This window comes from Cyprinodon variegatus, unplaced genomic scaffold (genome assembly GCF_000732505.1).
Source record: "Cyprinodon variegatus isolate N-32 unplaced genomic scaffold, C_variegatus-1.0 Scaffold797, whole genome shotgun sequence".
NCBI lineage: Eukaryota > Metazoa > Chordata > Actinopteri > Cyprinodontiformes > Cyprinodontidae > Cyprinodon > Cyprinodon variegatus.
In genome coordinates, this window is record NW_015151250.1 from 296,548 (window position 1) to 310,786 (window position 14,239).

The 14,239-nt window shown below is 38.7% G+C and overlaps 1 protein-coding gene across 1 annotated transcript in view; it reads right to left on the reverse strand.

Annotated features, from left to right (window-relative positions):
- The window catches only part of LOC107098649 (adipolin-like), a 61,708-nt gene extending 49,506 nt beyond the window's left edge, over positions 1 to 12,202 (reverse strand). Inside the window, exon 1 of the mRNA XM_015396421.1 lies at positions 11,141 to 12,202. Within this exon, the coding sequence (XP_015251907.1) occupies positions 11,141 to 11,320 (180 nt within the window). The 5' untranslated portion in view covers positions 11,321 to 12,202. The remainder of the gene's footprint in view (positions 1 to 11,140) is intronic.
- Positions 12,203 to 14,239: the final 2,037 nt, after the last annotated feature.

Genomic DNA, 14,239 nt, shown 5'->3' on the forward strand with positions numbered 1-14,239 from the left:
ACTGAGCCTGATCATCCGCACCTGATCCTGTCTGTTCTGGATCCCTGACCAGGATCGGCTTCCAGCATGTCCTCTGAAACTGCAGCACTTGGGGATATTCTAGGACTGGACTGTTAAACCAGGTAAGTGGCCAACTCAGATAATCATCCTTTGTCAGATGATTGTGGTCACTTACCTGTGTTTCTCCTGCAGAGTGTCTATGATTGCGCGGTGCCCCGCTCCCCATCCTGCAGTGTCCGCAAGCCACAGCTCCGCTTTTGTTTTGTTTGTTTATTTAATAAACATTTTGAAGTTTCCCTACTGACTGTCTCTCCTTGAATACTGGGTCCATCTGTCCTCGGTTTATGACACAAGGATGCTTGGCTGATAAAATGTCCTGCTTAATTTAAATGAAATATGTAATATTGCAAAATTATACAAATAAATCTGGCATTTAAAAAGTGAGTGGGAACAGGAATTTTTTTACAGTTCCCTTTTTTGACATTTCTCCAACATATTTCTTCTTTAAGCAATCATTCTAACCAGTAGTTGCTGACCATAACTTGCATCATAAACCACAGAAAAACATTTCTAAAGACTTCACAGTTTTTCTCATGCATATTCCCAAATCAATAAGCATTGCTATTGCATTCTTCTTATTTATTTATTTTTTCCCCCTATTTGACTAGAAACCGTTTCTTATATGTTACACCCAATAGCGCCTCCTTAGGACAATACCTGATTGAGTCCTGAATCAATATTTTCTGGTCAGCAAATTTCTGAATGCATATTAAATATATTTGCATGTTAAAGTTTAAAAATAGTTCCATTATTTACCAAAAATACAAATCTGTAAAACAAAAAAAAAAAATGTTAAAACTGTGACTGATATATGAGCAGAACCAGGAAAGATTAAGGGATTTCTAGAAACCTGACGTCAATCCAAATAAAACGACTGCTCTGAGTCTGCGGGGTGAAAGGACAACCTTTTGGTTTATTTAACCTGCAAATCCCAGATGGGATGACAAAAAGCTGTTTATGACTTGTTTCTTTTTACCCCGTTTTGCAGATGACTTCATGATATCATTTTACGGCGTCAAACGATCTTAACCTTTGTTGTTTCTGACACGCTTGATATGCAGCTCAGCGTATTGCCAGACAGACTATGGTAAGTTTGCATTATTTGTAGTTTATGAGCAGCGCATGCACTCATAGTGGCCCTGCTTCCTGTGGGACACAGCCCCCATCTCGCATTCGCAGTCTGATCGTCTGGTCTCACACACCGTAGCATTAATCATCACCAGGGATAAGAGAAAGGAAACAAAAACGTTTGCTTCAGGCTAAACCCCTCTATTACTCAACGCACTGGGTGTGATGTTTGACTTGACTCTCTCCATTACAGCCATCATAGATCCCTCACTGCACTGAAGCAATGACAGATTCCTCTCATCTTAAGAGTCGGTAGGTATAAAGCCTAAAAGTTTGACATTGTGCTTTAAAAACCATGGAATATGATGGGTTAAAGAGGTCAGGTTTGTTTGAAATGTTCCTTTTTCTCCATGACAAGAAATTCCTCTTGTCACAATGCTGACTCTTGGGATCTGTTTCAAATGGAAAATCTCCAGAAGAATGCTGCATCCAACTGGACGCTGCTAGCAGCCCACACACGGGATTGGTCAGATAGACATGCCATCATTAGAGCTGTTTCCACAGCCCACAAAGGGGAAAAAATGTAAATGTGGAGCGTAAATGTTTGGCTGGTTGGAGAACACAAAATACTTGCCAAAGGAGCCACAACTGGACAGATTGCTGTCTCTGGAACCTAACAGAAGTGTGAGAGGATAATAAGAAAAGCAAGTCGACCACTTTCTATGGGGTGTATGTGGGAGGACTTATCTTGTTTTCTAATGACATGCAGCCTGATTGTGCCAAGATAATGCAAGGAATGGAACTCTTTGTCAATCTTAACTTTTTAGATTCTTATATAAGCAACATTTTCAATTCCTAACCTTTTGCAACAATAAAATCATAAACCTCCCTTCAGTTTATAAGGATTTTACATGACAGACCAACACAAAGTACTCCATAGTTGTGAACAGGGAAGGAACCCATACATGGTTTTCATGCCGGTTTACATATAAAAAAATTACCATGGAAACTTTGGAGGAGCTGCAGAGATCCATTGCTCAGGTGGGAGAACGAGTTGGCAGAATAGTTACAGTAGCTGTAACCAGAAACCATGTCGCAATATAGCAAACATGCGGGAGAAGGTAATCGCTCAGACTTAAGCTAACTGCAAAATACTAAGAGCCAAGACTTCAGAAGGCTTGAACGTCTTAAAACAGGTGCAAACATGTTTCTACGTGTGGAACAGAACCTCAAAAAAGATCAGCGTTTTTCACTTAGCAGACAGCTTGTGCAAACCGTATGCGTGTCTTCCTTTATCAATATGCAGACTCAAATGAACAAACCAAGCAAATTCATGGTAGGAGGATAAGCAAATGTAAACATTTATCATGAGCAAATAAATTTTCTAAATCTGAAGTTGCAGCAACAGTTTTTCGATCTTTTTTTAGTACTTCTGAGAGTCAGGAACAAACAAGTCAGGATGGAGATAAATTCTGTTCGCAGGTAAACCATCAGAAATCACAATAGTAGATTAATATTAATAAATAAAAAACAGGTGGACACAAAATAATGCAATTGGGGATGACAGGCAATCTTTATACAATTACACCAAAACAAAGAAAATAACTTAAATGAAAAATGGCCAAAAATCGCACTTTGACCCAAAATGGCCGACTTCCTGGTGGTTTTAGGGCATACCTCCAAGAGACTTTTTTTCATGATTTGAGGAGATCTACCTGTGTACCAAATTTCAAATCTCTGTGACTTACAGTTTCCCCCAGCTCACGTTAGGGGGCGCTGTGGCGTAATTTGGGGCGGCCATTTTGGAATCCATTATAGACCGGCTATTTCACGCGGGGGACAATTTACTGCCATGTTTTTGTGAGTTTATGAATATGCAAAGTCCCCGTAAAATGCGTTCAAAGTGCCAAAAGAACCGTAATAATAAGAAAAAACTTTCAAAATACAATAGGCCTTTGCAGTGCTGTCGCTGCTCGAGCCTAATTAAAGACAATAATATCAGAAAAGCCTGCAGCAATGCATGGAAAGGTGCATTTCTACTCACAACAGGGATGTTTTTCTACCTCAAAATAATAAAGTACAGTTTTGTTTTATACGTTTGCACCTGTCTTAAGACAGGAAAACCACCTCCTGTTTAATAATATGTCATTTTATATTTGTCTTTAGTTATTTTCATTGTTTTTGTTTTTAACGTTTGTTCACTACTGTTTTTAGGATAATAATCATGATTTTTAAAATAATTATTCTCATGATTTTATGGTGGCAGAACCAAACCAGTTTGCATGCTTTAACATTTGTGCAACAATCTTTGTAGATCACGTACAACACACCCACTTATTGCACATACTGAACAAAAAAAATGCAATTTAAAATTTAAAGCTCCTTATTTGACATCTTTGATGATTTGGTCCTATGTGTGGTGAAACAGTAAGTGAGACAAAACATAACACCCAAAGGGTCAAACATTGAGGCGGTATGACGCCGTGGGGATGCTTTCACACTAAACGAAAGGCAAAAAATAAGGCAGATGTGTTAAACACAAAGCAACCTAAGGGGGGAAAAAGGAGGTTCACCTATTTAACAGGCCAAGAAACTAAAATATAATCCAGAGCTGCAGTTGAAGTCCTGAATAAAAGAAAGGATCATTAGAAGATTATTTGTGAGAAAGGGTTTATGCTGAGGAACTAATTCAGCAATTTAAATCGTATTTGTTGGGCAATAACAAACTGCAAATCTCAACGGTGCCTTTCAAATTGGACGCCCCTGTTTTAAATTAAGAGATAATGCTTTTACAATGACCCACTCAAAGGCAAAACCTCCATTTGCATCTGTAGACTCTAAAATAACAGCAATGGGATAAGACAACTGACATTAAAAACAACTATATGTGTGTCTGAGTTTGTATATGTAAGTCAATAAACATCTACAGGTTTTAAGGTTTGTATTTGTTTCTTGTTGTCAACTCATACATACATGTGACAAATGTTTCATTTGTTTAGAGGTTAAAACTTTGCAAAACCCTAAGTATAAATCAGCAATTTATTTGTATATTTGTTTTTCATACCCTTAAATTTGTGTGTGTGTAGTTATCATATGTACTTTATATGTTTTGTGATTTGTTTTAATAAAATGTGTAATTTCTATATGCTAATTTTTGATTTATTTGCTAAATTTTTCACTTTTACTTGTAAATTTGGGATTTATACTTTTAAAAACTGTTTTGTCTTTGTAAGTTGTACTAGTAGACTTTTGCTTCAAACTCTCTAATTTGTTGTCCGTACTTAAATTTGGGTAACACTTTACAGTAACCATCATAAAAATAATTTGTAAATGATAAAAAGACCATTTATAAATGATTAACAGATAATTTATTAGTGTTTGATAATCCTTTCGAAACTGCATCTAACCCCTTTATAAGAGGTAAATAGATCATATTGCCCTCCCATGTTAGTTTACCCCTCACCCTACCATCAGTGGGCTTAATAAATGATCTACTTACCTTTAATAAATGGTTTAGATGCAGGTTCTAAATGATTAACAAACATTAATAAACTCTTTTAATCATTAGTAAAAGAGAGGATTACCAAGGCTCCTGTTCCCTCCATTAAAGACATTTCATCCAATCGCTGTGTGTCCTAATCCCATGACATCATCAATGACCCCTCACATCCCCACTATGGACTGTTCTCCCTGCTGCCCTCTGGGAAGAGACTTCACAGCATTCGATGCAGGTAGAACAGATTCTGCAACAGCTTTTTCCCCACTGCCATCAGACAATTGATCTGTTTAAAAAACTCTAAATGAAGCCACAGACTCTGCATCACTCTGATAACACCAAACCGAAAAGAACTCAACTAAAAAAAAACTAAAAGTTTTTTTTACTGCAAACTTGCACCATATATATTTGTCTTGCAATGCTCTGAACTTCCATATCAGTACGTTTTGCACCATGTTTTTTCTCCCACACTGTTTATATTTGCAGTGTATTCTCATTATCAGTTCGTATGAAATCGTACGAAAAGTTATGCACAGTATTTCGTATGTTTTTGACGTTTTTTTCATCGCATTTTTACGTCTTGCCTCGAGACAAGATATCCGTGCGCGTGCGCATCTTACGCACCATTCAATAACATACAATTTAACATACAATTAATCCTAACCCTAACATACAAAACAGCAAGCAACCTAGTGAGAGACATCATGAAGTAATTATTGCACTGTCCGTCCCAGTTTTACGTCCGTCCGCCGATCTGCCTTTTTTCCTCCGTCTGGCTGCGCATGCGCACTGATATGTTTTTTCGAGGAAAAACGTCAAAAACTTACGAAATACTGTGCATAACTTTTCGTACGATTTCATACGAACCGATAATGAGAATATGTTGACATTTGATCACTGCTGCACTTGAATGGAATGGAAATGTTCATTTCCCTGCTAAGCTGCTGCTCATTTATTGTCTGAAAGCTGCACAAAACGAAATCTCGTTTTGTATACACTATGTATACAACATGACAATAAAAGTTGTCCATTTATAAATTACGGTTTGATGGTTATTTTAAAGTGTAAGCAACATTTTTTTATATCTTTTTATGTCTGAAAACTATTTCATAGTGCTGACACTTTGCCCAGAGAGTGATTATGTCATTAATGTCTGACTGTGGAAAAAAGATGAAAAGAAAAAAGGGGGGGGGGGGCACCCAGGCTTAATCCTCACTGAGGTGTTCCCTTTCAGGGTTCTCTCTACGGGGCTTTGTCAGGGGCTTACATGGCACGCTGCCCCAGTTTTCAGGGCCATGCCGCCCCTATCAGATGTCCCAGACACAGTGGAGGCAGACTGGGCCCACGCATGACAGAATCAATGTGCTGAGAACAACATCGCCACAGGACTTTTAATATCTCCCCACCTGAGGTCTCAAACCTTCCAAGGAGTTACATCACAGCCTGGGAGCCAGTATGGTGAGTTCGGGGCAGCGGGGGACTGGTTTGGGTCTGCAGAGACACTGAGCAGGATGTAGCACGGAGGTGATACAACGCAGAGACCCAATCTTCACCAGGCTGCAGGGGCTGACATAAGGTCATCCTTCATAGCTGCTGCTTTTACAGGGCAAACCAAGTCAAATAAACACAGGCAGGCCACAGCCACCTACAAAGTGTTCTTAAAGATACAAAGGAGACCTCACTGTGTGGTTTCAGCGTGGGAGGGGGGTTACCACGAGACGTGACGACTAGTATACTGGGCAGCGAGAGTCACATGAGAATGCCAACATAATGGGTGGGCTAAAAGCTAAATAAATACCACACTGGAAACCATCAGAAATGTGCAACACCAACAAAAATAACAATAATACAGTCAGGGGGGCAACTGTTGCTCCTCTTTTTTAACTGGAGCATAGACAGTCCCCTGGAGAAGTATTGATTTCATTTGTGTTTCTCTAATGTTCTAACCACTAATTTTTATGTATTTTGTGGGATTTAGACCAACAAAACATAACACATAATTTCAAAGTGGAGGGAAAATTATACGTCTGAAAAGTAAGGTTTGCTTTTGCGTTTAGTCCACCTGAAACAATACCTTAAAACCATCTATCACAGACATAAGTGGTGTTTTAGGGTGTATCTTTACTAATTTACAGCATTTCAAAACAATTCTTTACTTTTTTTTTTCCTTTGTAGAGCAGCCTGAGCTCATTCACATTAGTGGAGAGTGTCTGTGAAAATTACTTTTCAATATTTGGGCAGATTTTCAAGTGGTTTTAGGTCTAGACATTCCAAAAGCTCTGTCTGCATGTTTAGATCCAGATTGATGCTATAAGGTGAACCCCTGCTCAGAGTCTCAGGTCTATGGCAACATCTAACAGGATTTAATCTAGCACTGTCTGCCATTAAATTTCATTGATCTTCCCACTGATCCTGATGAACTTTTCTGTTCCTACTGAGGAAAAGCATCTCCACACCATGATGCCACCACCACCATGCTTCACCATAGTACATACTGCATTGAGAATCAGTCATATTCATTTGCATAAAACTATTAGTAGTTTGGCAGTTGTGCCAATCTCTTTCTCTCTTTTTGGATTAATGACTGAACAGATTATCTGAAGATATTAACTTATTTGAATATTTGTTGACAACCAAAACTAGCTTTAAGCCTATCCATAACTTTATCCTCTTACCTCTGTTTGCAGGACAGGGTGGTTTATATGTCATTAGTAGCTTTACATCAGAAGCCACGAAAATCACATATGGCATTCCTCAAGGGTCCATCTTAGGGCCCCTTCTGTTCAATATCTACACTCTTCCCCTAACTCAGATTAGAATAAACAACAACAACATAAGTTACCATTACTATTCAGACGACTCCAGAGATGGCAAAAGTACTCACTTTCCCTACTTGAGTAAAAGTACAGATACTTGTGTTAAAAAATACTCTGGTAAAAGTGGAAGTACTGATTAAACTTCTTTACTCAAGTAAAAGTTACAAAGTACAGGCTTGTAAATTTACTTAAAGTATAAAAGTAAAAGTAGAAACCACTTTTTTCATGCCGTTGCCTACATTTTAAATGGATGTCTGCCAATAGGACTAGATCTCCGTTGTGTTCATTTTCAATCATCTCGTCGTCCATGCTACTATGCTAACGCCACCGCCACCAAGCTGCAATGATTTTTCCGCGAATGAATACCGCCGAATCTGTCGATTCATCTTGTAGCGGTGCGTCAAATGCAACGTAGATTCCCATCCAATTAGATTGAATTTGGTATCGATGACATGAAAAATAATAACGGTAACTCCAGTGAAATGATTCAAAACTAAAGTAACGAGCCAATTTTTTAAAATGTAAGGAGTAGAAGTAAAAAGTCGCCATAAAAATAAGTAGTAAAGTAAAGTAAAAATATCAGAAAAATCTACTTGAGTACAGTAACGAAGTATTTGTACTTCGTTACTTCCCATCTCTGGACGACTCACAGCTGGACATTATAACATCAATTCAATTCAGTTTATTTATATAGCGCAAATTCACAACACAAGTCATCTTAAGGCACTTTACAGTTCAACCAGATCATACAGTCAAATTGAGTCAAAGTTTTCTATCTAAGGAAAACCAGTTAATTCCATTGACTCAAATACAATTCCTCACACTAAGCATGTTTGTAGCGACAGTGGAGAGGAAAAACTCCCTCTTAACAAGAAGAAACCTCCAGCAGAACCAGGCTCAGTGTGAGCGGCCATCTGCTGAGGCCGACTGGGGTTCAAGGAGACAGAAGCAGAGATAGAAAAAGCAGCTGTAAAGGCGGCCCCGTCCAGGAAACACACAGCCAGGCAGACGAGCACCGAGCCAGCTGCCATGCAAGAGGACGAAGAGAGCACATCCAGCCAGTCACGGTCAGAGAAACAGGACTACACTGGAAAACAGGCCGATCTCCAGCATCTGGGGTAGTCACCAAGTGACTATGAACCCATTCCAGCTCTGGGTAAATACACAGAAGAAATCAACACACCGATTGAACAAAAAATCTTTAGACGAATCTAAACAAAGCAACATTTTTAATTTTTCACCAAAAAAATAGAGTTTAAAAGTTAGCACTCACTGCTTTACCTAACCAGGCTCTGAGTCTGGGTGTAGTGATGGAGTCTGACCTGAACCTTCAAAGGCTCATAAAGACAGGAACAAAGTCGGCGTTCTATCACCTAAAGAACATCTCCAGGAATAAAGGACTAATGTCTCAGCAGGACCTTGATAAACTAATTCCTGCCTCGTTCATCTTCAGTGGATTGATCACTGCAGCAGTGTCTTCACAGCTCTGCCTAGAAAGTGGATCAGACAGCTGCAGCTAATCAAGTGTGCTGCTGCCTGCGTCCTCACTGGAACTAAGAAAGTGGAGAACATCAGCCCAGTTCTAGAGTCCTTCCACTGACTCCTCGTATCTCAGAGAATAGACATTAAAATCCTTGCGTTAGTCTATAAATCACTGAATGCCTTAGCTCAAAAAAACATTACAGTCTGGTTGGCAGTGGATCAACAGCCAGACCCCTCAGGTTACTGAATCAGATCTACGCTGGAGAACCAGAACCAAATATGGAGAAGCAGATTTTAGTCCTTGTGCTTCACTTATTTAAAACATCCATCCATATCCTCCCCCTTATTCCATCAGGGCCGGTGCTTATCTAAGGGCAAGAGGCAGGGTACACCCTGGACATACAACCATGCACACACACTAAACCCTAAGGACAATTAAGAGAAGCCAATTAACCTAACACTCATGTTTTTGGACCATGGGAGGAAGTTGGAGTACACATGGAGAACCCATGTATTCACGGAGAGAACATGCAAACTCCATGCAGACCCCGGGTCGGCTGCAAGGCAACAGTGCTACAAACTGCCGCCCGCCAGATTTATTCGAAACAAATTTCCTTAAATTTGTAAAAGACCTGAAAAGCTACGCAACTTTAAATCAATATTTAAAACGTGCTTGTTTGGAGCTGGGCTGCTTTGACTGTGCTATCTAAACATTTCTTGATTAACTTTTAAAATCATTTTATATATATATTTTCTTTCTTTAATCAATAATTTTATCTTTTTGAAGTAATCCTCTTATTTGCACTTTGAATTATCTTGAGACTGAGATGTTCTATAGAAATAAACTTCCCTGTCTTTACTGTTGTCCCATCGCCTGCGCTACACTTTCTGTTCATATATGATCGCTGACAAACAGCAAATTTAATTACCAAGTAAAAACTTGTCAGAAACTGAGAGCCATAATAATTTTTTCCCACTTTATTTTGCGTTTGTTTATTACTTAAAATCCCGATGAGCAAATTAAGTTTCTGAATTTCCCTTTTTTTCTCAATGCAATTGCTCATTTTATAACCTTGTTCAATTTTTGTCAGTGTCATCCATTATCTTGCCAGCAACCATATCTTAACTTGGCCACAGGGGCTTGGGAATTGGTGGAAGACACCCGCAGTGTTCACTTATTGATGTACTGATCAGCCTCTGGATGTTCACATTCCTGGCATGCCTGCAGTGGTCTTCCATTCAAACATTTACACCTTTTTTTGGGAGCTTTCACAATCTCAAGCTGGATCTGGAGGGGCACACTTGTCCTGTCATAAGCACTTTTCCATCTTTTGTTTTTGTGAAGTTGCAACCATAAATATTCCATTATTTTTCATAACATTTTATGTCATAAACCAACACAAACCTGTGCATAGTTAGAAGGATGAGGGAAATGATGAGTGGTTTCAAACAGTTTTTAATGACAAAAATCTCAAATGTATAGCAAGTGGGGGGTTTTTTCCAGTTAGCTGCAATAATTTAAAGTTTTCCTGATATATCTCCACCAGCTTTTAACATTTAGAGACTAACATTCTTGCTTTTCCATTTCAAGTTTCATGTTATTTGCTGCCTCAAACAGGTTCCCTTGGCATTTTTTAATAGCTGCTAATGAAACATATGACCACAGTCTAATACTGCCGTCACCATGCTTCAAAGAGAGCTAATGTATTTGAGAAAATGTGCATTTTTTTCTTGCGTGTGCACGGAGTCCAATAAGTATGCTGTAGTTCTGCACAGAGTATGCCTTTCCATGTTTGCTGCGTCGCCTCCATGGTTTGTAGAACTTCAAGCCGGACTTTTTGCGGTCTTGGCTTTCTTCTTAGTCAATGAGTCGATGCAATCAGCTGGTTTCCCTTAGATAGAAAACTTTGAACCAGGCTGACTGTATGATCTAGTTGAATTGTCTCTGCAGAGTGCCTTGAGATGACATGTGCTATGAATTGATGCTATATAAGTGATCTGAACTGAATTGGATTGATTCTTGGTTGTATTTGACTTTATTTTGGCAATGGCAATAAAAAGTGGCAAAATTACAATTACAAAAACACGAAAAAAATCTTTTTTTTTGTTTTATTTGTTTAACAAAAAAAGACAACCACATCTTTTTCACTTTACAAACACGTGTTACAATGTTTTATAGTAATGAATAACAAAATAAAAGCATTTCAGGAGGTCTTACCTTGATGACTCTCCCGACCTCCTCGCTGTTGGAGATGGTTATATTGTACGCCTCTGTGTGTTGCGGCGTAGCCTCCTTTGGCCTCTTTCTCTCCTTCTTGGCTTCCACTCCGTCCAGAAGGATGCACTGAGTCCAAAACACTGCAGCCACCACTGCCAGGCAGCCAGCTCTACACCTCATTTTCACACTTTAAATCAGCACCAAGGGGCCTGAGAAAAAGTTTGCAGGGTGCTTTAGGACCAGTCACGTTTTTTTGTTTTTTCACAGAAGATGAAGACGCGCACAAGGCCAACAAACACCAAAAATAACTGAGTTTCAGGATGTCCTTGTTCACAAAGTTCTCAGACTGAATGCCACTGTTGTGTTCCTCCCCTCTTGATGAGGTCCCAGCCAGCACAGCCTTGCAAGGGCACTTTGTAGCCAGACAGCAGAGGAGGCTTACTCAACTATGAAATGTGTGAAGCAGAATGGTCCAAGGGAATGACAGAGCTGTGCAGAACTGACAGCAAATAAAGCCATTAGTGAGATTTTTCACGCTTTCTGCTCTGTTGGGGGGGAGGTGAGGTGTTTGAGGGAGGGCACAGGGGGCAAAAGAGGAGAGTGAGGGAGCAAGAGAGAGAGCGGGGGTGTCCAAAGCAGAGGGTGGGAGGTAAGAACTGCTGGGAATGGATGATTTACTTCTCTTTTTTTCCCCCTTCACGCTGGTTTTTACACTGGGAAGACGTTCCTGTTTGTTCCAAAGTTAAACAGAGGTCTGCTGGGTGGGAAGGATGCAGGATCCAATGAAATTAAGTTTCCCAAAAATAAAAGAAAAACTGCAGGTTCAGCATTTAAATCAATGAGTTTAAGGTCCAGAATTACTCTTTTGAAGCTTCTTTTTCTTCTCCTTGAAGAGCTAGTCCCTCCTGTCTGACTCCACAATAAACTCAACAGGTAGCAGATGCCTGACGCCGTGCAGGTACTGCTTGCTGCTCCAACAAGTCAAGGTGCAGACAGCCTCAGAGTCTTTCTGCCTGCCCCACTGCACTCCCTGTCCCTTTTTTTTTACAATCTGGTCTGAGTCGCTCCTTTGCTCTGAGCCTACAGGAGGGCTCACATTGGCGTTTTATCATCTCCCATCCTCCCTCCCCCGTCCCCTTCTCTCTCTCTCTCTCTTTGGTTTGCCTCTCTGCTGGCAACCCTACAAGCTTATTCAGCTCTGTTTTATCTCATAGAGGAAAAGTTCTCTGGCAGACAATAAAGTTGTGTGTTGCTTGTATAAATTATTGTATCTGTCATTTGTACTCAGTATTAGCTTACTCTTCCAACTCTTGTTTAGATCTGGGATAAAAATAGAAACAGATTCTTTTTAGTTGCCTTAAGAAGCAAACATTTGGATTTTGTTGTTTGGAAGAACTGTCTAAAGGTTGAAGATGGAAGCATATTCAATATGCTTTTCACCATGCATACTTACTGTTTTTAATCCCTAAGAATAGCTATGGGAACTTTAAATGTGAAAAAGGCCAAATTTTCATGAAATTGAAAGCATATCATCTCTAATCTTGAAAAATGTTATATTGTTCAATATATTATTAAATTGTTATATTGTTTTTTATATATATAAAAGTATATATATCTATATATCTCTCTCTCTCTATATATATATATATCTATATCTATATATATATAGATATAGATATATATATATATATATGTATGTATTGAACATTTCTTATATGCATTGGTTTACAGTTATAAACTTTTAGGCAGCCTTTCCTGTTTGCTAATGTGGTGTTAAATTTGAAAACAGTGACATCTAGAGGAGGCCAGTGGAAGTACCGTTCCGACGCTGCGTCTTTACTTCCTGCATCTGCTGGCACAGCTGTGAGAGACGCAGTAAGCTGTACAAAATGCCAAGTTTTAACCCAATATAACTCCGGAAGCAGTTTATATTTATAAATAAATAGCACACCAAATAAAAATAAAAAAAATCCAATCAGCTATTTAATGAAGATACTCTATACCCTATAGTAATTAGTTTTTTTTTTCAGTTAATTCCTTCTTATTATTTAATAATTACACTTTAATAACAATAACTACTGTGACAAATCGCATGACTTTTTTTCTTCCTCTTGTGTAAATCAATAAATATAATCATGATTTAATTTCCTCCATGTTAATCTTCTTCATAGAAGCTGTAATAAAATTATTTGCTTTAATGCAATCCCTGAAATGGAGGAAGCATTAAGCGAGAGAAATTAGGCTTTTAATAGAAAGAAACATGCAGCATCTCATGTGTCCAGCTTGGTGAGGCAAAACACAAGAAATGGCAGTGATGGCTCAGTTAGAGGAGCTGCTGATGAAAGACACAGTAAACAAGAAAAAAAAAAAAAAAAAGCATACACTAGTGTCTAGAGCAAGGCTCTGCAACCTGCAGCTCTGGGGCCACATGTGGCTCTTTGTCCTCTTCAGCATGGCTCTAACCAAAATGAATAATAAATTAGTTTAATAAACAAGGAAATAGTGTTTATCATGCAATGTCTGGATATATTATCATTCGATGCACATCAGCAGTGGAAAGAAAAGTCATAAAACATATAGAATTTTTTTTTTTAGCTTTAACTATCTGTCTTATATTTTAGGTGGGCTGAGTTTCATTTTTTTGGTTTTCATATTTAGGGTGCCTCTATAGCTTGACCTATTCTATATATACCCCTCGTGGGGTGGTATGTGTCATCCTCAAGTCCGGGTCCCTGCCCAGTATCTTAGCTGTTCCTAGGACTGCACCCTTCTGGACAGAGACCTGTGATGTTTTACCTGGAAACTGCTGTAGCCACTCTCCCAGTTTTGGGGTCACAGCCCCCAGTGCTATATATATGTATATATATCTATATATATATATATATATTGCAAAATGTTAAATAGTAATTTTTCTTGTAAATTCTAAAAATAGAAAAGCTTAGTTTGATTTCCTTGGCTGTCAACATTTGTGAAATCTTTATTATGGCTCATGGCTCATTTTATTATGTGATCTTGTGGCAAAGGTTTATCTAAATTTAAAAGGTTACAGACCCCTGCTATTGAGAAAGAACAGAGAACAAATATTTAGTGATCTAAGAT